The 25662-nt window shown below is 37.5% G+C and overlaps 4 protein-coding genes and 1 long non-coding RNA gene across 7 annotated transcripts; 2 read left to right on the top strand and 3 right to left on the bottom strand.

Annotated features, from left to right (window-relative positions):
• Positions 1-2625: 2625 nt before the first annotated feature.
• LOC103724124 lies at positions 2626-9603 on the bottom strand. 2 transcript variants are annotated; one of them, XM_039115492.1, is made up of 6 exons: positions 9489-9603; positions 9010-9234; positions 4053-4171; positions 3322-3379; positions 3124-3201; positions 2678-3052 (listed from the first exon to the last, which is right to left on the bottom strand). In XM_039115492.1, the coding sequence occupies exons 2-6, from the start codon at positions 9200-9202 to the stop codon at positions 2859-2861; spliced, it is 642 nt and encodes a 213-aa protein (XP_038971420.1). In that variant the 5' UTR covers positions 9203-9234; positions 9489-9603; the 3' UTR covers positions 2678-2858. The 2 variants fall into 2 exon arrangements, with proteins under 2 accessions (XP_038971421.1, XP_038971420.1); XM_039115493.1 differs by lacking the exon at positions 3124-3201 and having other exon boundaries at positions 2626-3052; positions 9489-9601.
• Positions 9604-9765: 162 nt separating this feature from the next.
• On the top strand, positions 9766-10705 carry LOC103722755. Its single transcript, XM_017846655.3, has one exon. It carries the CDS (start codon positions 10262-10264, stop codon positions 10703-10705), a length of 444 nt encoding a protein of 147 aa, XP_017702144.1. The 5' UTR covers positions 9766-10261.
• Positions 10706-11318: 613 nt separating this feature from the next.
• On the bottom strand, positions 11319-14699 carry LOC103722765 (peroxidase 64-like). The gene is made up of 4 exons (XM_008813443.4): positions 14314-14699; positions 14040-14228; positions 12541-12703; positions 11319-12090 (listed from the first exon to the last, which is right to left on the bottom strand). Exons 1-4 carry the CDS (start codon positions 14506-14508, stop codon positions 11687-11689), a joined length of 951 nt encoding a protein of 316 aa, XP_008811665.3. The 5' UTR covers positions 14509-14699; the 3' UTR covers positions 11319-11686.
• Positions 14700-17707: 3008 nt separating this feature from the next.
• LOC103722746 (trafficking protein particle complex subunit 2-like protein) lies at positions 17708-25497 on the top strand. 2 transcript variants are annotated; one of them, XM_017846569.3, is made up of 5 exons: positions 17708-18122; positions 18199-18295; positions 21370-21448; positions 21526-21607; positions 25128-25497. In XM_017846569.3, the coding sequence occupies exons 1-5, from the start codon at positions 18090-18092 to the stop codon at positions 25221-25223; spliced, it is 387 nt and encodes a 128-aa protein (XP_017702058.1). In that variant the 5' UTR covers positions 17708-18089; the 3' UTR covers positions 25224-25497. The 2 variants fall into 2 exon arrangements, with proteins under 2 accessions (XP_017702058.1, XP_008811643.1); XM_008813421.4 differs by having other exon boundaries at positions 17711-18122; positions 25120-25497.
• Positions 22767-23588, bottom strand: LOC120104410. The gene is made up of 2 exons (XR_005506835.1): positions 23549-23588; positions 22767-23363 (listed from the first exon to the last, which is right to left on the bottom strand). It is a non-coding gene; the product is annotated as an uncharacterized LOC120104410 (long non-coding RNA).
• Positions 25498-25662: the final 165 nt, after the last annotated feature.

Genomic DNA, 25662 nt, shown 5'->3' with positions numbered 1-25662 from the left:
TTTTTTATGGCGTACATTGTGATGCCCGTCATAGCTTATACGCATGCTTTCTTGTGCTGCAGATCTAAAGTTTATAGTGAAGTATGATGAAGCAAATTGTGCTTTGTTTTGCTAAGTTCTCATGGATCTCTTCATCTTCTACGAACCTGAATGCATCAACCGTTGGTTGGGCCGCTATGACCGTAAATCCAAGTTGTCCCTTCTACCAATTTGTCTCATGAGGCAGTGGAACTTTAAAATTTTTTAAGTTCCAGTGTTGGAGTTTTAAATTTTGAAAAGATTTAAAATTTTAAAAATAAAAAACTAATCTTATCCTCTAATTAGTAGTTATTTCAGAAGCTTTATTTTTTTTTTCTTTTTAGTCCGAGATCGGATACGTGAAAGCAAGTTTTCTGACTTAAATGGAAATACTATCCCATCCCAGGAAGCCCAAGTTAGGCTTTGACGGACTGGTGACCACAACCACACGCACGCTCGGCTGTGTTACATACATCACATACCTCGATGTAGGCGAGAAAAATCTTTTCATTTTTTTTGATTTTCTTGTTTGTAGATTTTTCTACTTCAAAAAGTGCCATCTAATAACTATCATAAAGTCTCCCTCTAAATAAATTTATCAAGTTCTTAATGTGTATATAGCATAATTCAAACCACCCTCGTGTCTTAACCATTGGCTTAGATTGTGGATCAAGCCAAACAATGAAGAAATTTTTATTCCAATGGATTTCCAGGGAGCTCACTTTTCATTAACATATGGCTGCGTGGGATCGGATTGAGGCATTAAACATCTTTGTTCTTTCTTGAAAACAAGAAAACATTTTTTCCTTATCTCTGATTTATGCCTTTCTCTTTTCTCATTTCGGATTTAGTATGATGATGGTTCCTGGACTGTTAAACAGATGTGGTGAAGAATTAGGCAATGTATCATGAAGATAGGATTCCTGAAGGTCCGTTTTCATCTACTAGAGAGAAAAATCAATATCATGAGAACAACACTTTAATTTGCATGCATGCCGAAGTTAATTTCTATTTTTTTTTTCGACTGCTGAATCTCTTTCTATGCTAGCTCTATTCTCCATCTTCTTCCAGTAAATAATTACTTTAATCTAAACACCTGCAACATAGCCAATTCCCAGTTACTTGATATCTAACTTAAGCCAGTGTTCTGCACATTGTCAGGACTTAGGCATGTTTGTACATAGTTGTACCACTTTTTATACCCATACGAACAAATCAGAGGTTAAACATAAAACGATCATTGAAATCAAGGATTAGCTATAAAATTTTCAATCAACAGTGGATAAACATAAAATAGTAATGGATTTAGGACGAGGGCCTCGTTCGATAAGGATCATATGTGAAATCTAGTCCTATATGAAATCAACTCTCTCTCTCTCTCTATATAAAGATAGATAGATAGATAGATAGATAGATAGATGATTAGGCCCAAAATCTAATAGCTTAAACTTTTTAAGAGAAGTTTCAACTGAAGTCTTGCTGGGATTAGAACTCCTTGCCTCCCAACACTTGACTGATATGAGATATCTTCAAAGATTTTAAAAGTACTACCTTTGATGCTTAAATTATCCTCTTGATGGCTATACTTGAAATCCAGATTTGATTCATCAAAATTTAAAGCAGCCCAAGAGCAAAGGTATTTTCTTTCGACAGAAAATTCAAGTACGTCATTTCTATAAAATGGTAAGATTTTTGATAGTTGAGACAAAGGAAGGTTGGACTTATTCCTAAATTGAGACGAATGAGTGAGAAGAGAGACACTAAACCTGTTCATACAACGACACATCCATATGATATGCTCGGAAGCCTGTATCCAACTTTACCAGTAGGGTTTTGGGTTTAATTTCAAACCAAAATTCTAAGTATTGGGTTGGTTCTGATTCAAGTTAGTGGGGCCATTGACTATTGGCTCACATTACCACCCATACCCATCCTTCCAAGATCACAATGGCTAGGTTGTAGATTGCTACCAATTACCAGGGTTCGATCAGCAAGTGGGCCAAAGCACCATTTAGTGTGGCTAAATGTAGAGATAAGCAACCTAGGTCTAATCAAGAATCAAAGCAATAAATGACCTGCAAAATAGCAATTCCAAATATCAGTATCTACATATAGGAAGATATGGGAAAGCTATCACGAAAAAGAGGTTGAAATCTCATTGCTTTTGGCATGCCTCAATAACACATTTCAAGCATCATGGCCTCTCAGACTATATTTCAGCTACATGAGCAATGAGGATGCTTTATGCATTCTATCTGTATACCCGATTTGGGGAATGCATCTTGGATGGATTGGACCGGACTAAACTGGTAATTGAGATGAAGCGAGATTGATATGATGCGTTCAAGCTATGGCTGTTGAACAAGTTTCTTATCAAGCCGAGCCCGGGGGAGGGAGAGGTCCTCCTCATTTTTGCAAGTGAGAGATATTTGAGCTCGGCTCAGCAACTTGTTGAGTGTCACAGTCCTCACAAAAAAATTGCTAACCAAATTTTAGTACAGTTTTGTACAGAAGCACTGCCTGGTACAGTATCACCGCCCAATAATTCAGAGCTTTTAAGCTCTCACATTCCACATGGGCCACTAAAAAGCAGCTGATGCACTGGGATACAAAATGAATGATTTTAACCTAAAAGTTATTGTACAGAACCAGGGATCAATTCAGAAAATTGGATATAGTTTTGCATTGTGGAAACTTAAACATCTGGAGGGTCATGAGAAAGAAGAAAGGGGAAAAGAATAGGAAGAGCAAAGATAGGATAAACAGTTTTGGCAAGAATCTCAAGTGCAGCTCCACTACAAAACACTAAATTTACAACAATTTATATCCAATCAGATATATTAGAGAGGCAGAAGCAACACAGGACAGGGGATGAACTCTGCCAACAAATTTCCATCAACATGCTTTGAATGGATTGCTTCCATGCTTAAGACTACAAGATCTAAGTTCAAGTCATCAGCAACCTCACCTATAATAGCAGTTGGCTTCTTTCCTTCTCCAAGCCGCTCCATCAAACTGAATTCCTTAAAACCACCTGACAAAGAAAGAGCCTCAATCATATGTGACTGGTTCTAACTACTGGAGAGACAATTAAACAAAACCAACCTTCTGAAAGGTGCCATCTAATACTAGACAGTTGAGTGTCATGCTCTGGGATGGACTCTTTCAGCTTATCATCAATAACTGCAGGGAAGATCAAGTTCTATATCCCTTGAAATCCTTCATTCAAAGGACTATGCCACCAAAATAATTGTAAACAACTTGTGTATCTCTAGTAAAGTAGTTGCAACTGAAAATTCATACCCACGACTGTGATGTCCGCTCCATACTTTTTGGCCAGAGCAGTGGTGGTTGCTGCAGCCTGCCAAAGACAAAATTTTATCAAAGAAAACAAAATACAAAGAAAGAAAATTGTTACGAAAGGTGTAAGGGTTTAAATGTAATGTCCATGGAGCAAGAAAATTATCCTCACTAGATTCTTGAAAAAAAAAAGATTTTCTAAAGCTTAATATCTTTGGTAAGATGTCAGACTGGGTTTTAGGTCAAACAGGGATCTTGCAAAACCTAAAATTATATTTTGCGAGATACCTATACACCCTCTTTTGGCCCTCTAAACAAGTTTCCTTCAATCTAAAATTCCACATTAAAAACCAAATTTTCCATATCCAACCATATCCTTCCATCACAAGGAATGGTTCAATCACAAAAGCCATATACAACACAGGTATGCTTTCCTCCTTTCTTCTTCCTTTGCTTCGTCGACCTCCACTAGCTCCTGTGTACATCTCTCCCTCCCACTTCATGGGCCTGCTCATTCTCTGCTCCTCACTCCTCCAGTCATCCCGCAGGTTTTTTCTTCTTATCAGGTTTTTCCAGTCTCATCCACTATCCTCCCCACCCCTCCTCTCCCTCCTTCAAACTGTCCTTCCTATTTCTCTCTTTCCATAGAAAAGAAAAATTTTCACATTTTTCCTAAGCAGGCATAGATGCAGTGATCAATGGGTATATTGAGGACTGTGAGAAATAGAAAGAACCTGTCTTGTTCCCTCTGAAAGGTAAGGATTCCGATCAGTAACCGGAAGAAGCACATGCTTGACATTTGTGAAAGCATCTACAGCCAAAGCGCTTTCAGATTCATGCATCTCTGCCCTTGCTGAAAAGGTGACAGAAGAAGGATTTAGCTTTAAATCATATCACTTTAACTATAACAGCATCTATTCCACGTTTATCGGGTTCATGAATTCTAATATGCTTTCTAGGCACCTGCATCAACCCCCCCCCCCCCCAAAAAAAAAAAAAAAAAAAAAATCCTTTTCCCTTGAAACACATACATACAGGGGAAAGAAAATGCGCACACATACACACAACACAATCTCATAAACATCTGAATTTGATGTGTTCACCATTCACTTGGATATATGTACTTTTCTTCTTTATTTTTTCATAATAAATTAAAAGAATTGTTTACAAATAATATAAAGAATAAACTATCCATTCCAGAAGGAAAGAAGAATCCATACAGAGGCCATCACTAGTAATTTATCTCCAAGAGAGAGAGAATCTGTTAAAATAGAGGGCCACAAAAAGCTGGAATAACAAAAAACAACAACGAGATTTCCTACATTTTATGCACAGGTAATGCTAAAATAAAAGATTTAGTCCATACATCTTAAGCTACTAGTCAGCATTATAAGCTTGATTGACAAATGAACGCTTAACACACTTGGCACATTACCTCCTATACCAAAAAAAAAAATTAGAAAAACTATATTTTCATAAATATCTAAAAAAAAAAAAGGATAGACAAGGTACCACCGTACAATCAACTGTTGCCACATGGAATGAAATTCATGCAATTTCCATGTGCTCTAAAGATTGTTTAGAAGACTAGCAATTTTGATGTAGCAATGTCATAAATTACTTCTACCTGGAATGAAAGCCCTGAGCAAACCACTAATGCGACAGATAAGATTTTTGTTTAAGAGCCCATTTGGATGCACAGGAAGAAAATAAAATAGGATTAAAATCTGTAGTAAAGGACTGATGGTTTTGAGAGAATCCTTCAGGCAAAACCCATTCTGGTACTCATTACATGGATGATAAAAGGAAATTACACAGGGAAAGAAAATTGAAATCAGAACTAGATTAGCTATTAGAGAATTATATAGGGACAAGTTTTTGGATAGAATTGCGAGCACTGAACACTCTCCTAGTCTCCTTACTCCAAAATATTTTACTTCCAACATCAAATCCATATACAATATTATTAGATAGGTCCACATATCATCTCTTAGAACAAACTAGGGTCGACAAGAAACAAGAATTATCACCAAAAATCCTATTTGTTACGGATGGGCCACAGTTCATTTTTTATCATATCCGTGAAAGTTGAAACTTCATCCCTGCTGCATTCACCTTCTCTTTCACATTTTAAAGCCATAAGATGACCACCATCATGGATATCTAATAGCTCTAATATGAATCCTGCATAGATATTCAACTTCAAGGAAATAAATGTTTAAAGACGGAAAAGAAGAAAAGACAATAAAAAGAAACTAAACTAACTTATATACCACGTTCTAGACCCTTTGGATTAAGAGAGAAATGGTGGATGCAAGACCAAGCAATCAATTCCTTCCTTGCACAAATAAGCAGATGTTGAGAATCCAACCACTTGAGAAATGTAAATAGAAAGAAGAAACACAGAAAGAAACACCACCATATCCCATCAGCACAGTCATGTCCATCATATTATCTCCTTCCCCTTTGCATGACCTTGAATCAGGTAGGCTCAGCACCAAGGATACGTGGAAGGGAGTAGACGAGAACTGAGGGTTTAGGTGTGATGGGCAAGACTGTAGGACAATACCATGTTGCAGGCAGCAGACTCAAGGACGAAGGTGGAGATGGATTTTTTCAGGTAGAAAGCTGGGGATTCTGACAACTTGGCTGAGTGGTTTGGGAATGGAGAATAGAGATAGAGGCATTTGGAAAGTGGTGGAATTGCTAGAAATATTGCAGCGATGGATGGGTTGTCTTCGGGGTATGATGGGAATGGGGGAAGTGGTTTAAGCCCCTATGACATATCTTCATCTGCAAAGAATTTTCGATGTAAAAACAAAGAGACAAAGGGCTCATCTTTGAATAAGATAAAGAGTGGATACACAATGTCCCAAATGAATTGGCATGGAGAAAGGGACTTCATCTAACATGTAGAATTTATATTTGCAATGTACTGACCTGCATGCATGTAAAAGAAAAGAAAGCCAAGCATATTTTACCACATTATCACCTATTTATTAAGTCACTTTTCACCATAAAAGTAATCCAAACACTTTGCATGGTATGTATGTATGTACACCTTAAAAGTAATCCAAACACTTTGCATGGTATGTATGTATGTACACCTTAAAAGTAATCCAAACACTAGTCTTTTAGATTTACCATGAAAAAAGTACTGATGTTTGCAGATTTATGGTATTTAAAGGTATCCAAAAAGACCTCAAGTATATAATCTGTCCTTATTTAAGACGTTCAAGTTTCCAAATTGCACCATCTTAAACTTGACCCTACCACTAGGGAAAGGACCTCAAGTAATTCATCCACTGGCAGTTTATGGCACAGACATCCCTCAAAGCACCGTTCTAAAGAGTTTGACGTTTATGCCCTCCCCGAAGATGTCGCATTCCAAAAGATTAGATACATCATATGTTATTTTGTGGATTGAGTAATGATTCTTTTTATGGAAAAGAAATTCTTATTTTTTTATAGCACGGCTTTAAATAAAGTTGTCTCAAAGATAGGTTTTAAATAAAGTTGTCTAAAGCACTCTACTTATTTATTTAAGTTCCTCCCAATGACCTTGTCAAAGAGATCCTTCATTTTTCTCATGAAAATCTAAGACACGCTGAAAAGCTCAATGTGAACTATGCACTCAAGTATACCAAAAATGAAAAAGAAAAAGAGATGATCCAGTGTTTCTTCATTTTTATGTACATATCACACAGATAAGAAATCTTAAGAACATCTCCATGAAATGCTTTTTGGTATATGAATAGTATCAATCTTCTTTCCACCTGTAATCCCCTAAAACCCCACCATAGGTGAGACACTAATATTTCATACACAGGCTTTAGTTACTTAGCTCTAATAATCTAATTACATGGTCTAAAACTACATATAAGCAGTTAGTATCATATTCTTTTTCAGGTTGGTCATATGGACTCTACCATCTAACTGGTTTTATTCATGTCCAAATCCTCTCAAGTAGTATATTAAGATCACTTCCCACTACTTTCACCCCTCTTTTGTCTCCTTCCCTACATTCCTACTCATCTATATACAACGGCTTAATAGAGATTGTTCATGGTGCTGATCACATCTCAGGAAAAAAGTAATCAAATGATGCTTTATGTTAGCATTTGTGCTGTTCATATTGGCCTTTTGAGTGTATCAATACATAATGGACCTCGCTATTTTGAGTTTGTAACTACTTGCAGCCTGAAAAAGGGTAGTGTTGCCGCTCATTTTCCTCAAGTAGGATCTTAATTAGAAAAAAAAAAAAAGTTTAACCATATAAAGTCATAAACTAGAAATGACCGTTAAAAATGTATGCACATTCACTCTTTCTCTCTTTCATCTTAATCATTCTCTTTTCTCATATTCCTCTACAACTGTTGAAATCCTTTAGCGTCCCTATCAAGGTGTACAAGAAAACATGAGGTCTCTCGAACAAGACCATATCTTGCAACAACTTCCAAACCTTTTCTCTCCAATAGAGTCAAGAAAATGCCAACCCATGTTGATTATAAAAGCAAAAAAATGTTAAAGACTGTCTTGTTAATAAATTGTTGACCCTGTATCACTAACCATGTGGTAAAAACATATGGAACAAAAAAATTGGCAACAACATCATATAGCCATTCTTTATTCAACAATCAATGGTCATGAGACACTCTTTGTAGCCAATAAACCATAATCAACATCATTTGCCAAAGCTAAAGCATCCCCAATTCCATCACCATACCTTCCATCCAACTTGAAACAGTTTTTCATCACAAACTCCTTGATGCAGATTCAAGTCAATCTCTTCAAACTTTTGTTAGATAGGATCCCCATGCCATCAAGCATGATTCTTCATTTTTTTTTTAAAAAAAAAAAAACTCTATGATTCTTTTCAAGTTTTACCACATCCAAAAACACCTATCTTTGTATACCTAGTACATGCATGGACCCTATGTGCTTATACCGATTTGAGTCATAAAACACTATGACCCTGTTTTTGTCATTTTTTTTGCTTTTATAATCAAGTTAGGGTGGCATAGAACTAATGCAGGTCAGATCTACTTTTCCAGCCGAAAGGAAAAAAGTTTCAACCACGCGGCCAAGTGAGGGTACATGACCATCTCTGAGCTTTGCATCAAGAACATGATGCCACCAGGCTACTTTGTTGATGCGCTGGAAGGTGATAATGCTCTTAGATTGAATCTAGAAAGCTTATTGGGTACATAGCACAGATCTACAGTAGAAAAAAGTTTCTGACCAACAGCAGAGTCAACCTATGCTATCACAAAAATCACATAACACTTCTAAGCGCTCGCATTCTGTTCAACATAAATTCATCTCTCTCTCTCTCTCTCTCTCTCTCTCTCTCTCTCTCTCTCCATTTTTTTGGATAATGAAATAAATCGTTAGACAAGAATCAATTAAGAAAAAGTTCACCTTAAATCTCAAAATTGGACATAATCGACTACATTAAACAAGGGACAAAAGGAAGAAATAAAAGTCTCCAGAAATCCTTAAGCATAAGGGGGAAAAGGTATTATAAGAACTTAAAGATCTCGCCAAGCATCTAATTAACAAAATGACCATTCTCTAGCTATAGCCTAACGATCCATGGATCAAAAATGCCAGCAATAAAGAAACTATAATCGAATACATCCACTAAGAGGCGATGCAATGGGCTATAAAAATAGCTGGATTAGCTGATACCTCTGTGCTGGTCTCCGCGGGAAGTGGAGAAGGGGTTGGCCGCCTTGGCCCGGAAGGGAGGCGGAGGGGGATGAGAAGAAGAGAGAGGGAACGAGAGGCGATTCATAGGCATCGATAGTGACCAAGGATCGGAAGCGGAATTGGGGTTGGGGCGTGCCAGAGGCAAGCGCGGCAGAGAGCAAGCGAGAGCCATGGGAAAGATTTCGAAGCACCTTTTCTTCTAACCCCTCTTCCTTTTTTTTTTCTTTTTTTTTTTTTTTTTTTTTTTTTTTTTTTTTTTTTTTGATGAAACGGGCATTTCATACAACTCGGGTACGAATACACCCAATAGAGTCAGAAGACAAAATGCTCCGAAGAGCTCCGGGCAACTCATACTCGCCTGACCATAGGGTACCTCCTGAGTGGCTCGCAACAAATGCCGCCACCCAATCGGCCGCCCCATTGGCCTCGCGATATACATGCATAGCCTGGAAACTAACCCCTCTTCCTTCGACGAGAGAGCGACAGCGAGAGAGAGGATTGGGATGGTTGGCACTTTGGTTCTGGATGTTATTTTATATTAAGCGAAGGGCGTGAGCAGCTTCGAGAAGTACAGAGATGGAGAGAATAAAGTAATCCAAGCGAGGAGAAGCGACTCATCCTGGATTCAGCCGAGATGAACAAACGGGCCGGCCCAGCCCAAAATGTTTTGGTTGGGCTAGATTTGGATATCATTGGAATTAGCTCCTCCTCCTCCTCCTCTTCTCTCATGTTACAAGAGAACCTGTCCCTCCATTAGTGGAAACAATGAAGGCTCGTGGAGAACCTAGATCTAATCTTTTACGGTGGATCCGTAACAATCAAATCTAAGGAGCTAGTGATTTTTTTTTTTTTTGAAAACGAGCACGTCATACAATCCGAGTACAGATACAACTAATAAAAGCAAAAATAGGAAGTCTCATGATGCTCTCGGCAACTCTTTCTTTTCGATTCATAAAATATATGAAGTAATTGATCGTATAAAAAGCCATCGAGTCTGCAATCCTGTTAGCCTCTCTAAATATTTGTCTAGTGAAGGCCACTGCGTCACTTTTGTAGCGTAGCTTCTGAAATTTCCAAAACCTAGCAACCCCAATAAAACCCTAATAAAACAGAATTGGCAAGGGCTCTCGACCGTAATTCTCGGTGGAGGAACTCAAAACCCTAATAAAACCCTAGACGTTCTTTCGGGCTCTCTACGAAAACCCTGACGCTAACCCTAATCTCGCCGGGGATGGCGTACACGGGGAGGATGCGGGAGCTGATGAAGAAGTACGGGAAGGTGGCGCTGGGCGTCCACTTCTCCAGCTCGGCCGCCTCCATCACCGGCCTTTACATCGCCATCAAGAACAGCGTCGACGTCGAGTCCCTCTTGCAGAAGGTTGGCCTCCTCAGCAAGGAACCCTTCGCCTCCTCCTCCGGCGGCGGCGGAGACCCGTCCGGCGACCCCGCCGTCGCGTTGGACAGCAACGATGCCCCTGCTCCGCCGCCTCCCGTTGGGGAGGAGAAGAAGAGGAACAGGACGGCGGAGTTGGCGGCATCGAGCGGCGGAGCGCTCGCGCTGGCGATCCTCTGCAACAAGGCTCTTTTTCCGGTGAGGGTTCCGATCACCATTGCCCTCACGCCGCCCATTGCCAGATTTTTGGCGAGGAGGAAGCTCGTCAAAATTCAAGTATGAGCATCTTTTGAATTTTATTTGTGGAAACAAGATTGAGCATCATAAAATTGGGTTTCTTGGTTGGTGCTTGCCAAGCCATTTGGATTTCAAGTTTAATCTATCACCATTTTGTGTACATACATATATATATATATGCATATGTATATATATATATGTGTGTGTGTGTACAAATACATATATATATATATATATATATATATATATATATATATATATATATATATGTGCATACATATATATGTATATATATAAATATGTAGATGTATATATGTATATGCAAATACATATACATATATATGCATATATATATATGTATGTATATATATAAATATGTAGATGTATATATGTATATGCAAATACATATACATATATATGCATATATATATATGTATGTATATATATGTATGTATATATATGTATATATAAAAGATTCTAGTAGTGTTTGCACTTTCACTTCTAAGAGTCTGCATCTTTATTTCATAGCCCCTACATGATTATATGGAGAAAGCAATGCCTGGGAAAAACATGCTCCAATGATACTGTTCAACCAAGCATTTTCTCAAGGGACAACTCTATGCTTATATTTTAAATCAAAGCCCCAAACAACATTAACGACCATGAAAAAAGGCCCAAGTAACATTATAGGAATTTGCGGACATTATAAATGTCAAAGTGGTGAACATGAGAAAACAGTAAGCTAATCCTAAGCAGAGAATAGAATACAGAGAGAGGATAAGTTTAAATAATTTGCAAAAAATAATAGGAAGGTTTTAAAGTTCCCACTCACTAATATTTATGCTAGCACTTACTGATTTTTTGCCCTTATAGACAAGTAACAACATGCATCTCGTACCAGAGTTCATTTGAAAGATGAAGTCTTCTTTACTTCCAGCTCTCTTTATTCACCATCCACACACAAAGGCATAAACACAAGTCCAAAATGCTAAATTAAAACATTCACAGTAATCACGATCGATCTAATCACCTTTGCCCATTAACCACCCTGCAGTCCAACCGCACTTCTTGTCCACCTGTTATTTCACTCATTTTGATCATAGACCTGACAAATGCTTCATTGAATGCTTCTTGCGAGCTAGCAAATTTGGAAACCAACCCTTTGGTCTTGGGATGAGTTAGAAGGGCTTGGTCTGAAGAGAACAGACTCTTCCCTTGCAGGAGTAGCTTGTAATAGACATTGTCGAATGTTGTGGTTGTGGAGTCCATAGTTGATCCTGCATTTTTCACCTTGTTATGAGTAGGGCACACCTTCTGAAGGCTTGCTGCGAAGGAAGGATTCATCGAAGGGTCGAGATCATGGCTAGCATCAAAGTTATGTATTCTGTTCTGGAAGGAGGAGCAATGAGAGAACCCTAGGGTGTGTCCACCTACAATACATGCACGAAGAATGCTTTAGCCATGAGAAATTGTGGAATGACTTGCAAATCTGTTCTGAAGGAAAACAAAGACGGGAAAATGTGAGAGTTTGTAAGATGTCGATCTTAAAATAGCAAAAAAAGGTACCACATCAGCGGAGTAAGATTTTTGAGCTGTTCTGGCATTCTTATATATATATATATATATATATATATATATATATATATATCACATGGATTGGATTGTAGGAGAGCTGTCAATTGGTTACCCTTGGAGCTAGATCTCCTCCCATCAAAAGGGAGGAGATGCAACAACCAAGAGACAGAGTAAAAGCTTTCTTTTCTAGGCTTCAACAGTGGAAACCTCAAGACCAACTCATGGTTGTCCCACAAATGGGGATTGTTTTTATTAGATAAGGAACATGGAACATGTTCCACCTCTGGCGTTTATTGTGTCACTACCTGAGAGTGCCACCAGATCTTCTGTGCAAAGGCCTCTCTGAGAGAAGCTTTGCTTCAGTTGGGAGAAGTTGAAGGTGGGAGCTGGCAATTGTTTCGTCTCGCTGGCCTTGGACACCCTCCCATCTAGTCTTCCTTTAGGAACCTCCCATGTGGGACCCCCAGACTGCAGAGGAATAAAAAGTCATCATGGTTATGAACGGATTTACATGTTGATGAATAGTTTATCTCACTCATAAGCTTGCATCTTAAAATATGGTTAGCTAAGTTACACAGGAAGATTAATAAACTCTTAGGACTCGTTTGGATTGCGGGAAGAGGAGGAAGGAAAGTGTGGTCAAAGAAAAAATGGAGAAATGTTTCATGTTTGGTTATAGTTTTCAAAGGAGAGATGAAAAAATAGCTTTTCTATGGGAATAAGAATCTCATATTTCATATGAAAGAAAAACTTATGTGGGATATGGAAAAGTACAATTTCCATCGGCTGGGAATTAGGATAATTTTTTTTCCAAAAATACCTTTAAGCTTTTAGAAATAGAATGAAATAAGGTCTTTCCCTTTATTAAGGGTATAATAGGTATTTTACATAATTTTTTCAAAAAAATATATGCTCAACTAAATATAAGCCACTCTAGAATATGCTACTTTTTCATGGTCAACCAAACATATAAAAAGCACTTTCCAAGCATCCAAGCATCAGCTTTTCAGAAAAAACATTTGGGTGAAGGAAAATTGTTCTTGCAAACCAAATGAGTCGTTATTGCATTTCGACAAGAAGAGGGTTGCGCAGCTTTAGGGCTTGTGGAATGTGAGGATGGATTAGGTAGGATCAGAATACAAGATGAGGCTTTGACCCTAAAAAGAACATGTCCTGTTGGAAGTTGATTGCTAACTGTTTTTTGTTTTTTTTTCCCCCATCTTGTCCTGATATATAATGGGTATTAACTAGCTTGCTAGGGTCATATTTAAATATAATTTATTGGTGATTATACCATATATTTGAAGCAAATCATTATTTCATTAGAATTAGGAGATATAGAGATAAGATATAGAGATATTCAAAAGAGTGCTGTCCCTGTTGTATATCTCAAAATTGCCTGCTGGACATATATTAAAGAACAGGGGACAGTCTATTTGTCATGCACATAAACCTAATAGCCCTCAGATTAGGAATCTCAGTCAGCAAGTTGCAAGGGTGGGTTGTCAGCTCAGTTAATTAGTATCAAGGCCTACTAGTGTTATAAAAAGCTCATAGATGGACTTCCCTCATAGGTCATGTAAACTTAGATTTTATTAAAACTTAACATGTTGTTGAAAAACATATGTTTCCAAATAATAGAATTAATTTGTCACACAAGCTTTTATCAGTGAAAAAAGTCCAAGTGCAGAAGAGGCTTAGATTCTGGCCTCACTTTGGTGGCAAATGGTTTGGATGAGTCTGAGCCTCAGCAGACACAGGAAGGATGCGAGGCCACAACAGACCTTGGCAACGATTTACTTACCAGGACCACTGCGTCTCTTGCAGCCAGAGCCAATATATCCGCACATGAGACCACACCTGGGCACGCTGCTTCCACTGCTTTCTTGGCATTGTCGATCACATAGAAGGCATGCAATGAGATGTTGGGAGGCCCATCCTTCTCTGCTGTGTTATTCCCCTCTGAGTTCAGTAACACTGAACCATCACAACCCTTCAACAAATAACAGATGCATATTGTTAGAAAGGCAGTTCAATTTCAGCATAATTTAGAGACAGAGACAGAGAGAGAGAGAGACCCTAATGAAACAATCATGGAAATGCATGCGAAGCAAGGCTGCAGAAGCTGTTCGGTCATTAGCCATTGCTTTCTTCACTGCCTTCGTTACCGCCGTCTCGACATGGGGGCAGGTCTTGGCATAGTAATTTACACTCAGAGCATGACCAACATGAACAAGGGAGAGGATGAGAAGAGAAGAGATCAATGCAGCCATCTCCTCTGCTTTTCTTTCAAATTTTTCTTCGACGTGGAAGGGGTGAGGAGAGATGGTGTATATATATAGTAGTGACAAGGGAAGATGTGTTGATTCTGGTGTTGTTACAGTCTATTGAAGGTAACTTAATTAAAAGTGTTTGGTGAGCAAGAATATTTCGTGATAATGGAGTACTGTTCTTGTTTTCTTCCTCGCAGTGTGAGTTTGCTCTTTTTTTTAAAAAAATTCTTTATGAAGTGTATGTGAGCTTCTGGATGATAGGATGACTGGATATCGTTAACTATGAGAAGAAAGAAATAATTTGACTTTTAACTTAGATTTCATTTGGATAAAATCACAGCTGGATTGAATTAAGATATAGGATGGTGATTTATTTTTTTTTTAATGTAACGGCATATGGAAGTAATTTTTTTTACTGGACTAAGGGATTGCTACCGATCTACCACCAGACACTGATATAGAGTTATGAATCATGATAGAGAACTGGATGCTTAGAATCATGTCACTCTGCTGAGATCGAGAATCTTTCTGCCGACATTGTGTTCGACAATGCTACCCATGTCAATAACAAAACAAAACTGGAAATCAACCATGCTTCTAAATTTGAGATGCAAATTGTATGGTAGCAGCAGGCCATGATTCTAGCATGACACCCAAATTTGATTGATATAAAACAGTGAATATCCATTCGTTATTCTCGAAAACAAACAATGAGTCTCCATTTGTTGTCGTCTTTGTTGTCGTCGTTGTATGATTTGGTTGCTATTCTTTTAAGAAATATATGTTGTTGCGACTACAACATGCTTGATTCTGAAGGAGTCTTAAGATTAAATAAGATGAGACAAGTACTTGGATTCTAGAATAATTGCCAACACAAACGCAGCAACCATTTCCTTTGTCACTTCAGATTGGTACTTGCACCCTTAAACGGATTTTACCCTTTTTTTTCATAATAACAGTGCATTGTCACCTCCCTCTGTTCACGATAATGCCATGAAGGTCTTATTTTGCTAAATTCAACAAGCAAAGCACCTAACTTAGCTATGTCGCTTCACTTACAGCCATAACTTGCATCCCTTAAGGAGGAACATGGTGGGTAGAGTTGAGGTATCAAATGGCTTCGAGCTAGAAAGCTTTGTCCACAAGCCTCTTAACTTTATTATTATTCCCCACATCTACGTCGAGTCACTATTACGAGAAAGGTGATGGGATTTGGGTAAGTTTGGAGTAGGAGGAGACTGAAATACCAACAGCATGTCTTTACTCGTTCATGGGGTTCATGGATATCCGGAATTAAAATAGTAAGGCAGAGTTGGCCTATAAGATTTATGGAAGGAACTCGAGGGTCATATCATTCTTTGCTTCCACTTCATCTACTGATTCATGGACGATGCATTGTAAAGCGATTCTCGTGGTCATGGTTAGTTACGAGTTAAAAGGAATATCTTCCTTGGCTTGGAAGAGCATTTGACGCAGACACGGTACCGAGCCTGTGGATTTATCATTGCTTCCTTGACTTGTAATTTTGGATATCCAATGATTTGGCAAGTATTCACACCAAACTTGTACTTTCAATAATGAGTGTTTTTCAGGGTAATTCTACATTGCAGATCACTTTTTCTTCTTTACTCCTGGGGTGGAAGATGGGAAGATCAATTTAACTTTGTATTGATCAGGCTGTTTTTCCTTGTTATTTGGATCCTACTACAAGTATCTCCTTTTTGAGAAATCTGATGCATAATATAGTTTTTTTTTAATGAAAAACATGCACTTTTTTTTTTGTTGTTGCATAATATGATGGAGTTTTTTTAATTTGAAAAGATTTATATTTCAAATAAAAATAAAACCAACCTTATCCAACAATTTTTTGCCTGTTTAAATGCTTTAAAATACTTCTTTTTTTCATCCAATATCGAATATGTGAAGGTAAGTTTTATTGCTTAAATGAAAATCCGATCTTATGAAGTCTAAGTCGGACTTTTAGAGAAGTGAGCTGATGACCACACATACATACGTGCTTGGTGGGGTTGGCCGTGGGGCGCTTTAGAACAAATCTTTTATTTTTTTTTCCGAAGTGCTATGACCCTTCTGTTTCTACTATTATTTTTTTTTTCAATTATCTTCCTCTTTCCTCTTTCTTGGAGCGAGATCGGCGTAGACCTATACATAGGAGGCGAATCACATTCTTAGGGCAATGCTCTCACACGCATCAATTTAGGCAAACTTTCAACCAATTAATTTTCAAAGTTTTATAGATATAAAATTTTAATTCAATTTATTATTTCCAAGAAAAATAGCAATTTTTAGATGCCATTCTACCAACATAGGATATGCTGGTGCCTTCTACTCTCTCTCTCTTTTTCCCCTCATTTTTATAAGGGCAACACATTGCAATATTTCATTCATTTTGAAAGATGAAGCCAAATTTTTGAATGGTTTGCACATCCACTTTTTATATGCACATAGTTTTGTTCCTTTTTTAAAAAAAAATTGTCATTGCAAAACCATGCAACATTTGTTTTGTGCATGGCATGTGAATGTAGAAATGTGTTATCTAAATAGAGGAAGAGAATTGAGTGACAAACTAGTGCCATGAATGAGGTCTAACAATACCAGTTAGGGTATGTTATCAAGGTTCAACTCCAAAAATAAGAGAGCTCTAACGAGCCACGGTGGCCTACCGGCCTCAAAACATTTCATCCGGTTTGAATGGACACTAACAAAATACAATTTTCAAGCTTCCATAACCCTTTTAGCAACCAAGGATGTTACGTATTGAATTACTAGGATGCACACTTCACAATCACAAGAAGACAACGAACAGCGGCCACTCTTGCCATGTATTGAACTAACTGCCATATGGGATGATGGATTTGAAATAAAAATGGTGGATAAGATGCTAGAAAAAGTAATAACAGAGCAAGAGGACAACACTTTTGAATGATTAATGACTTTGGAGAGGTAGGTTCTTAGTGAAATCAGTTGATTATAGACATCGCCATGGCTGTTGGTGTATTTAACCCATCTTGCAAGAGCATAAACGTGTGCACTTGGAGCTTTTTGAAGTGGTGAAACTTGAGCAAAATGTTATAATATAAAAAAGATAGTGATTGCAGTTTAAAATATGCAAATAAGTACTTTTGATGCTTTAACATAAAAAGATTCCCCTGTGTTGATGATTGAAGCAAAAATGAAGTTGCTACATTTGTTTACCTTCGTTTTTTCCTTTGTTAAGGGATAATGTATCTTTGGTCCCTAGTTTTTTTTTTTTAATACTTTGTTTGATGATTCCAGAATGGAAGAGAAAAGTTGGGTTCTCTTTACAAATGTTCAATGGGCTGGGCCAAGATTTCAGACTCTACGACCCGTCTAGACCGGAAGCCCAGGGAGTCCGAAATAGTCAGATTCTCTTACGACACGTTTCAGATTCTTGTTTGCCAAATCTGCTACGCAGTGGGCTGGCCCATGCAGCAAAGATCTGTCAATAGCCCATCGCGGTGGAGATCGGACTCCCGCCCCCCTCTCCTCTCTGCGAGCCCCGAACTCCGAGATCGTCCGGCCGCCGCCGCCGCCTCGAAAAGATGATCGTCTGCGTCGCCGTCGTCGGCCACGAGGTCCGTACTCCCATCTCACGCTCTCTTGCCCCTTGCCCTCTTAGTTTTCATCTGACGGCCGTGATCCGTGGCACAGAACAATCCGCTGTACCTGCAGAGCTTCACGGAAGCCGACGATGCGCTGAAGCTCCACCACATCGTCCACTCCTCCTTGGACGTCATCGACGAGCGAGGTCCTCTCTTTCCTTCTCCCATTCACCTTCGATCGAGTCAAGAATCCTTTTCTATAGGGCCTTCTTTGTGAAGACGGCAAATGGATCACCGGATTGCTATTCTTTTTTTTTTTTTTGTACATGGTTCGCGGATTGTGCATCGATATGGTGAAGCACAATCTTGAGTCCCATTATCGTGATCTTTGTTTATGCGAGGTAAGATTGCTAAATCTCCATGTACATGGGAGATTTAGCAGTAGAATGATAACATTTTGTAGGAATTTGTAGTAATTCTTGTATGAATGGTTTTTGGTGTGCGTATTCCACCTACCCTATAAATCAACATATTGAAAAACTTCATAACTTACGGCATGTTTCTGTTTTTGTTCTCAAAAACACAAGAAGAAAAATGAAATAGACTGAACAACATGTATGATCAAATCCTTTTGCTTTTTTTTTTTGTTTGTTTATTGAATTTTTAGAGGTTTTGGCAATTGGCAGCAAGATTTATTGCTTTCAAAGAGAGTGAAAATAAAAGCAAGAAATAGCAAGAGTCTTGTGCAAATGCTATCTTCAACATCCATCTCTATGTGGTGTTTTACTAATATGATGAGACAAAAATATAAAAACAACAACAGCACCAAACAGGCCCTCAGCTCCCCCCACCGCCGCCCCACCAAAGAAAACCTCTAAGTTAAAGCCACATCAATGTTTTACTTTTTTCGGTGCATTTAGCATTACTGTCTTTTTATTTCATTTCAGGAAAAGAAGGGAAAAAAAAAGCTTTGCTCATCAGAATCTCTTTTAGATGTCATACACAGCTATCATATTCTCGAGTGAAGTTTCAACACTCTGTTTCTCCTATATTGCTTGATTACATACACCAATATTTGGTCATTTTTGCTTTTTCCAACATCAAATGCATATGCCTATGCTCAACCCAACTGAATGAGATTTATTGACTTTCAAAGTAATTGGCCATTGTTTTAGAAAGGCTGCATACTTGTTGTTACAATTATCTATGGATAGGTTGAGGTACTGTAAATTGGAGTATAAGATAAGCATTACATTGACTCCAGTCTTTACTGCATTGATATGTTCTATTTGTGCCTTGCTACCTACTATATTATGATGCTTGAATGTTGTTTTTCTAGTTTTTTGTTGCTCCTTGATTCCAAATATGTACGTTGTTGGACATGAATGTTGCCTTGGGGACATAGATATGGCGTCAGATTTGCTATCAAACATCACAACATGGACACATATGTTTTCCTTGTGATTGTCGGTTTCTGAACTTCACTGTTCCATTGGAAGAGTCTTTGTGAAGATTTTAGATGTTTCTGTGTCCAGTTAGTGTTCTTGCTCTAGTTTTGTTGGCTTAGTACTGCAGATCTCACCAGACTCCATAGAGGAGCATGCCTCTTTTTAATACATAAACCATTTAAGATGATCCACTTTTTGATATGTTTTCTGAAGTGAAATGGATTTATCTCAACGTTCGTATTCTATATGCAAGCAATACTGCTACCATACACTCATGGAATTTGAAAAACTTAAATTGATTGGCGAGCCTTGCAAGCTGTGATGCCATGTGCTACTCATAAAGCCTCCAACATAAATCCAACTCTATTATCATGCATGAGTTAAGTCACGAACAGAAAGCTTATTTTTTGATGAGTACAGATGTTATGGCATCATGGAGAGGGAAACTATCAACATATTTTCAGAGGAATAAATAATTAAAAAATAACTTAATAATGGATATATTTCATAACAAAACTATGTATATATGCATATTCTCATAGCTAGGTTCTGATGGATGAAACGAATGCTGCAAATTGTTCACCAGAAAGGACACGGAGACAATATCTTCATTTCTTTGTCCTTAATTAAGGTGCAAATCTTAAAACATTAATTGTTTGTATCTGAATATAACTTATTTTCTAGATCAGTTAAAAACATATTTTACAGTTATGTAAACAACTGACATTAATTCTTTATTGATACTCAATTTTTTTCCAAAAGAACTGACAAAAAAATGTGTAAAAATTGGATTATGAGAGAAAAAAAATAAGAGCTTTGTTCATTTGACGTCTTGGCTTTTAAAAGATCAAATGTTATTGAAATTTTTTGGAAGTAGCGGGCATGGCATTTTATTAGAAGTATCAAGTGGTCCACGCAGTTAAATGATGCCATCATTACATGTTAGAATAAAGGTCAAAGATTGTTATGTCACATCATGGAGTATACATTGATCCAGAAGTTCTGGCATTTGTAGCTATGCGGACATTTAAGTGCAAAACTGTTAATGCTTTTATTCACCAAGTCAATAAAATTATATTTTAGTGCATGCCCAGTTAAGGGCCCATTAATCACTAAACTTTGACTAACTTTATGCTTGGTTCACAATTACAGATTTTGTCAGTAATCTTGTTGGATTGGTTTTAGGAATCTAAAATTCAAGATTATGAAAGACTTGTTCTTCAAGTTTGTTGGGCTACCTCAGTAGAATGGAGGCCAAAACAATTTTCTCCACTTCAACCCCTTCGCCCCAGTGCATCTTTAGCAGCTGATGTCTTGCTTGTTTGGAGGATTGTTATGAGTAGGCTACACCAATTTACAGTAATAGTTTCAGGGTTGTGGAACACCAATGCACCTGATCTTGGTGGTTTTCTCCATTATTCTCCTGCAGCTCTCAAATTCTCTTTTTTATGTTCCTTCTCTTCCTTGCTCTTAGATGCCATTATTCTTAAAGGGGATGTTGCTGATATATACTATTGTAGATCCCACCATTGATGGAAGCCCAAGGGAATTTGTTGCAGCCTTGCGGCTAATTTGTTCAATAAAAATTGTTATCAATATCAGTCTCACCTTGTTCCTAAATTGTCTTTATGTGGTGTTAATAGCTGATTATGTAAATACTTTTGGTAGTTTTGTGGTTGTTAGCTGGAATACAACTTTACCCCTAATTATTATCCCAACCATTTGGTAGTGGTTTTATGGTTGTAAAAAGGAATAGCTCCTTAAATATATTACTCATGATAATATAAAATTATATGCAGCTTGTGTCTTATTTTGTTCCTTTTCTTTGACAGTAAATAATCCCAAGAAAAGTGGATCTACTTTAAATGAGACATTTCTTGGTCTTCTGTATCCAACAGAGAATTACAAAGTGTAAGTTTATTGGAGTCACTTCTTTGTTGGGTCTGATGTGCAAACACTGTGCACTTAGAGCATTGTATCCTTTGCAGGTATGGGTATCTGACTAACACAAAGGTCAAATTAATCATGGTTATGACTGATTTAGATGTCAAGGATGCAGATGTAAGAAGTGTAAGTTTCCTACACATGATGTTCAACTCTTACTAGATCTGCCTTCTTACTCCGTAATTTATTTGATTGAATTTGATGGAAAGGGTTCACATGAATGTAGACATACCACTGATAGTTTGGTCTTAGGATGTCACCACCATAGTTTTGTTGTTTATGTAGTCTCTTTTGCTTTCATGATTCATAGAAAATTAAATAGGTGCTGTCTAAATAGGTGCTGTCTTCATTCTTTCAACTTGCAAAATTATTACTGTTGCATCAACATGTATTGTATTGTTTAGGTGGTATAATTAATTCCAACTTCTTGATATAAGTAGCAAGATTATCTGAATGGTAGCCAAAGAAGGATTGGTGTCTGAACCTCTGCATTACATTCCGTATCTTGCTAGTGCTAGAACAGCATGTGTTATGGCAGCATGCCCAACTCCCTCCAGGCAGGGGAACTGATACCCGTGCATGCTAATGCATGCCAAGCACTGACATGGTATGTCATGGCACAACATGTATTCTGCAAATGCCCACCCATCATATGGCACTTACAAACCTTATAACTAAATGCTTCGTTGTATGATATCTTTAGATGAAGTATGGGGCATCACATGTTATCGAGTACATATTGCAGGATGACCAAAGAGGTCTCCCCTTCAATTGTTATCATTAAAAAATAAAGAACATTTTTTAAGTTATAATCTTGAGTTGATGTAAGTAAAACATAAAAGGAATAACTAAAAAAATTGTTCCTCTTATTAAACGATAATGGTCATTTCCCTGATCTAATGGTGAAGCCAAGATTCTGCTTAGTGATCCATATACTTAAATAAAAATATTTATGCATATGTTGTGTAGTTAAAACAGGTTGACCACTGTAAAAATATAATCACCACCTAAATGCTTAGACAAAGCAGACAGCCAGATTCTGTGGTAAATCTTGTTTGTCCTAGATTCACTTACAAATTTAGGCATTCAGTTAATATATTAGGAGTGCACATTTTCCCCCAAATCGCCATATTTTAGTTTTTTGCTTTCTTAAGCCAAAAGCATGTTTTAGAGTACTATATTGTCAGTTATTGAACTTATGCTACGAAAGGGCGGCCAGTGCATAAGGCTCCTACCATTGTAGGGTCTGGAGATGGTCAAAAGTTCACAACCTCATCCCTGCATGCTGAAAAGCTATTTCCATATTTCGAACTAGTAACCTCCAGGGCATAATGGAGCAATGGAACAACCTTACTGTTGCACCAAGGCTCACACTTACAAAGTGCTATGTAGCAACAATTTAGAATTGAAATTTAATTTTAGCTATTGGTACCAACTACATTGAAATAGATGAAAGGAAGCAAAAATGCATGCTTTGCTAGACTTTGGCAGCTGCTTTTGCCTCTTCCTCTTCAAAGACTACCGGCCTTCTGCTGTTATTATCATTCTTGACTGAACAACTGTAATATAGATCTGCTGCTATTGCTAATGAATCAAACCCACTCCTGTAAATTAATGGACTGTGAAGGAATTACGCACAATATTGCTTCTTCTTTTCATCATTTTAAAAAACTGAAATATATGTCCACAATTGTGTGAAATATAGCAAACTCAGAGACCCAGTTAGTCAATGTAAAGCAGATAAAGTGAAAAAACACATCGCAAGCAAAGAAAGTACAATACATGAGAAAGAAAATGGAAATCAATACATACCTGCTCTGTGGGGATGACTTCACTCAGCTGATCCAGTATTCTATTCCTGTTTACTGAATGCCTTACAGATCTGCAGCAGCTTTTAGCAAATCAAACCCAGGCCTATATATATATATATATATATATATATATATATATATATATATATAGATAGATAGATAGATAGATAGATAGATAGATAGGTATAGATATAGATATATACATATATGTGTACATATAAACATATGTATGCAGGAGTTTGAAATAAATCAACACCTGTTGGTCAGTGTGAAATAGGTGAACAGTGAAATCACCTGAAACAGCAAAAAAAGGGCATTAGCACAATTTTCTTTTTTTTTTTTGTAAGAAAAAAGACTAGCATGTGTCTGCTTTGGGAAACTTACTCAGCCGAAGAACCCAATACTTGTCACATAGACTATTTTCTCCTCATTATTCTATTGCTAAATGACATGAAATCCTAACATCTTTTATACTTGATAAGGATTTAGCACTTGATGACTGGACCTTTGATTCACAACTCAGGTGGACTTCAAGTTGCTTGTCAACAGGTAGCTTATAGCAGGCAGGTTTAATAAGAAGGTGTCTTAAACGTGGGCCCTTTCAAGAGTACAACCTCTCGTTCTTAACAAAATAGGAAAATGCATCAAAGCTGCATACGAGAAATCTTAATAGTGTAGAAGCCAAGCCCTTTAGAGAGAGGCTAGAAAATGGGTAAATGCCCAAAGCCTCATTACGTTCATTACTTTTCTTCATTTTGAACTCAAGCACTATATTTTTTTTCCTTTGATTACCAAAATACAAGCCCTATTAGAATTACCGTTAATGAATGTTAAGAGCACCAAATCCCTATTCTTGCCATGATTGGGAGTCTACAAGAAAAAAAAATGTGATGAAGATTGCCTTATTCCATATTTTTTTAAATGCCACCCCTGTTGGCTGCAATTGTCTTCAGTGCTATGTGAAGTAAATACTTCTGTTGCTGATAAATTAGACACTTTCGAAACTTATAAACCAGACTGTAAAGTTCTAATTTTAGGGTTCAGATGTTTCTTCTCTTTTTCCTTTCTTTAGTATGTTGGAAGCTAGAATGCAAGTAGGCTGGTGAGCAGAGCATTGTCATAGAGTTTCGGATGAGAAAAACATTTAGCTAGCGGAGAACTATATTTGAATCAAGCTTTCTCTATTCATAAACCTAAACATTTCATTTAGTTAATTTATATGTAGACTGCTGCAGCATCACCTTTAATTCATACTTCAATCTCAAAGAATATGGAATTTTTAGATTGATCAATTGAAGAATATTTAAGGCGCCCTTCAAAAGAGTGGGGGCCTGACTTTTGATGATTGGCATTAAAAGGTGGCCAGAGAATGAAATCAGTCCACATTTGTTTGTCCATTAATGGAAAAAGTCACCCCTAAACTTTAATGAGACGAGGCTTTGGTTGTAGTCAATAGATAATACTGCTTTTTCTTTTTGGTTACTTAAAACTAATAAAGCCTCTATAGTAAGGGCCTGCGTTACGGCTCTGGTAGTATGGCTTATGCCTTTGGACAGAAGCAATACGTCGAGTTATTGCAGCCATAGGGACCTAAATTCCCAACTAAAATGTACTGATAGTTTTGTTATGATATAGGTATTCTGCTTTGAATGGGATTTGAGATTGCCTCTTTAGAAAGTTGAACAGTTATAATCATTTTTACAGCAAATCTAGTGGTTAGAGACTCCATTTTTATCCTTCAAAGCAGTCTCTACATAGTTGAGAACAAAGCTGTGGAACTTGCCACAGTATATTGATGTTTCAACTCTGATCTTGTTGGTTGCTCGGTTTTTTAGGAGGTTCCATGCTGCATACGTAGATGCTGTCTCCAACCCCTTCCATGTTCCAGGGAAGACGACTACCTCCAAAAGCTTTGGACAAAGAGTTGGTAGCATGGTCAAGTCCTTTGGACCCGGTGCGACTGCATAAGAACATCACATTTTGTGAGCTTGGGTTCAAATTAAGTCAGTTGCGTCAGTGGAAAGGAATGGCCGTTGTTCTTTTTTTTTGGCTGTCAGAATCACTCTCACTTCCTTTTTAGCCCCTTTTTTCTTAAATAAAGTGCTTTTAGGAAAAATATATCTGAATGAGATATTTTGTCACGCCATGAAGCTGTACAAGGATTAGTATTACGAATGGTTTTAATTCTTGCATTGGATTTTTTAAGCAACAACCTCTTTTCTTAAAAATCCTCAAAACTCTTTTTCTTTTGGGCTTCACTGAGATTTCTAGTAATGAAGTGAATTAGATATGAGGGGCGTGTTTTGTTGCGATCTGGTCTTCAGTTGGATACTCTTAACGAATCATGGAATAACGGCTACTCAAAAGTTG

Source organism: Phoenix dactylifera, chromosome 18 (assembly GCF_009389715.1).
Source record: "Phoenix dactylifera cultivar Barhee BC4 chromosome 18, palm_55x_up_171113_PBpolish2nd_filt_p, whole genome shotgun sequence".
Lineage (NCBI taxonomy): Eukaryota > Viridiplantae > Streptophyta > Magnoliopsida > Arecales > Arecaceae > Phoenix > Phoenix dactylifera.
This window is presented reverse-complemented; position numbering and strand designations above follow the sequence as displayed.

Excerpts from the sequence above, each read along its gene's own strand:
- LOC103722755 (XM_017846655.3), top strand. The coding sequence starts at position 10,262 with ATGGCGTACACGGGGAGGATGCGGGAGCTGATGAAGAAGTACGGGAAG.
- LOC103722746 (XM_008813421.4), top strand. The coding sequence starts at position 18,090 with ATGATCGTCTGCGTCGCCGTCGTCGGCCACGAG. Across the intron at positions 18,123-18,198 it reads TCGCCGTCGTCGGCCACGAG|AACAATCCGCTGTACCTGCA; the intron begins GTCCGTACTCCC and ends TCCGTGGCACAG. Across the intron at positions 18,296-21,369 it reads GGACGTCATCGACGAGCGAG|TAAATAATCCCAAGAAAAGT; the intron begins GTCCTCTCTTTC and ends TTTCTTTGACAG.
- LOC103724124 (XM_039115492.1), bottom strand. The coding sequence starts at position 9,202 with ATGGCTCTCGCTTGCTCTCTGCCGCGCTTGCCTCTGGCACGCCCCAAC. Across the intron at positions 4,172-9,009 it reads CCGCGGAGACCAGCACAGAG|CAAGGGCAGAGATGCATGAA; the intron begins GTATCAGCTAAT and ends TCACCTTTTCAG. Across the intron at positions 3,380-4,052 it reads TTTCAGAGGGAACAAGACAG|GCTGCAGCAACCACCACTGC; the intron begins GTTCTTTCTATT and ends TGTCTTTGGCAG.
- LOC103722765 (XM_008813443.4), bottom strand. The coding sequence starts at position 14,508 with ATGGCTGCATTGATCTCTTCTCTTCTCATCCTCTCCCTTGTTCATGTT. Across the intron at positions 14,229-14,313 it reads TCCATGATTGTTTCATTAGG|GGTTGTGATGGTTCAGTGTT; the intron begins GTCTCTCTCTCT and ends TATTTGTTGAAG. Across the intron at positions 12,091-12,540 it reads AGATCTGGTGGCACTCTCAG|GTGGACACACCCTAGGGTTC; the intron begins GTAGTGACACAA and ends CATGTATTGTAG.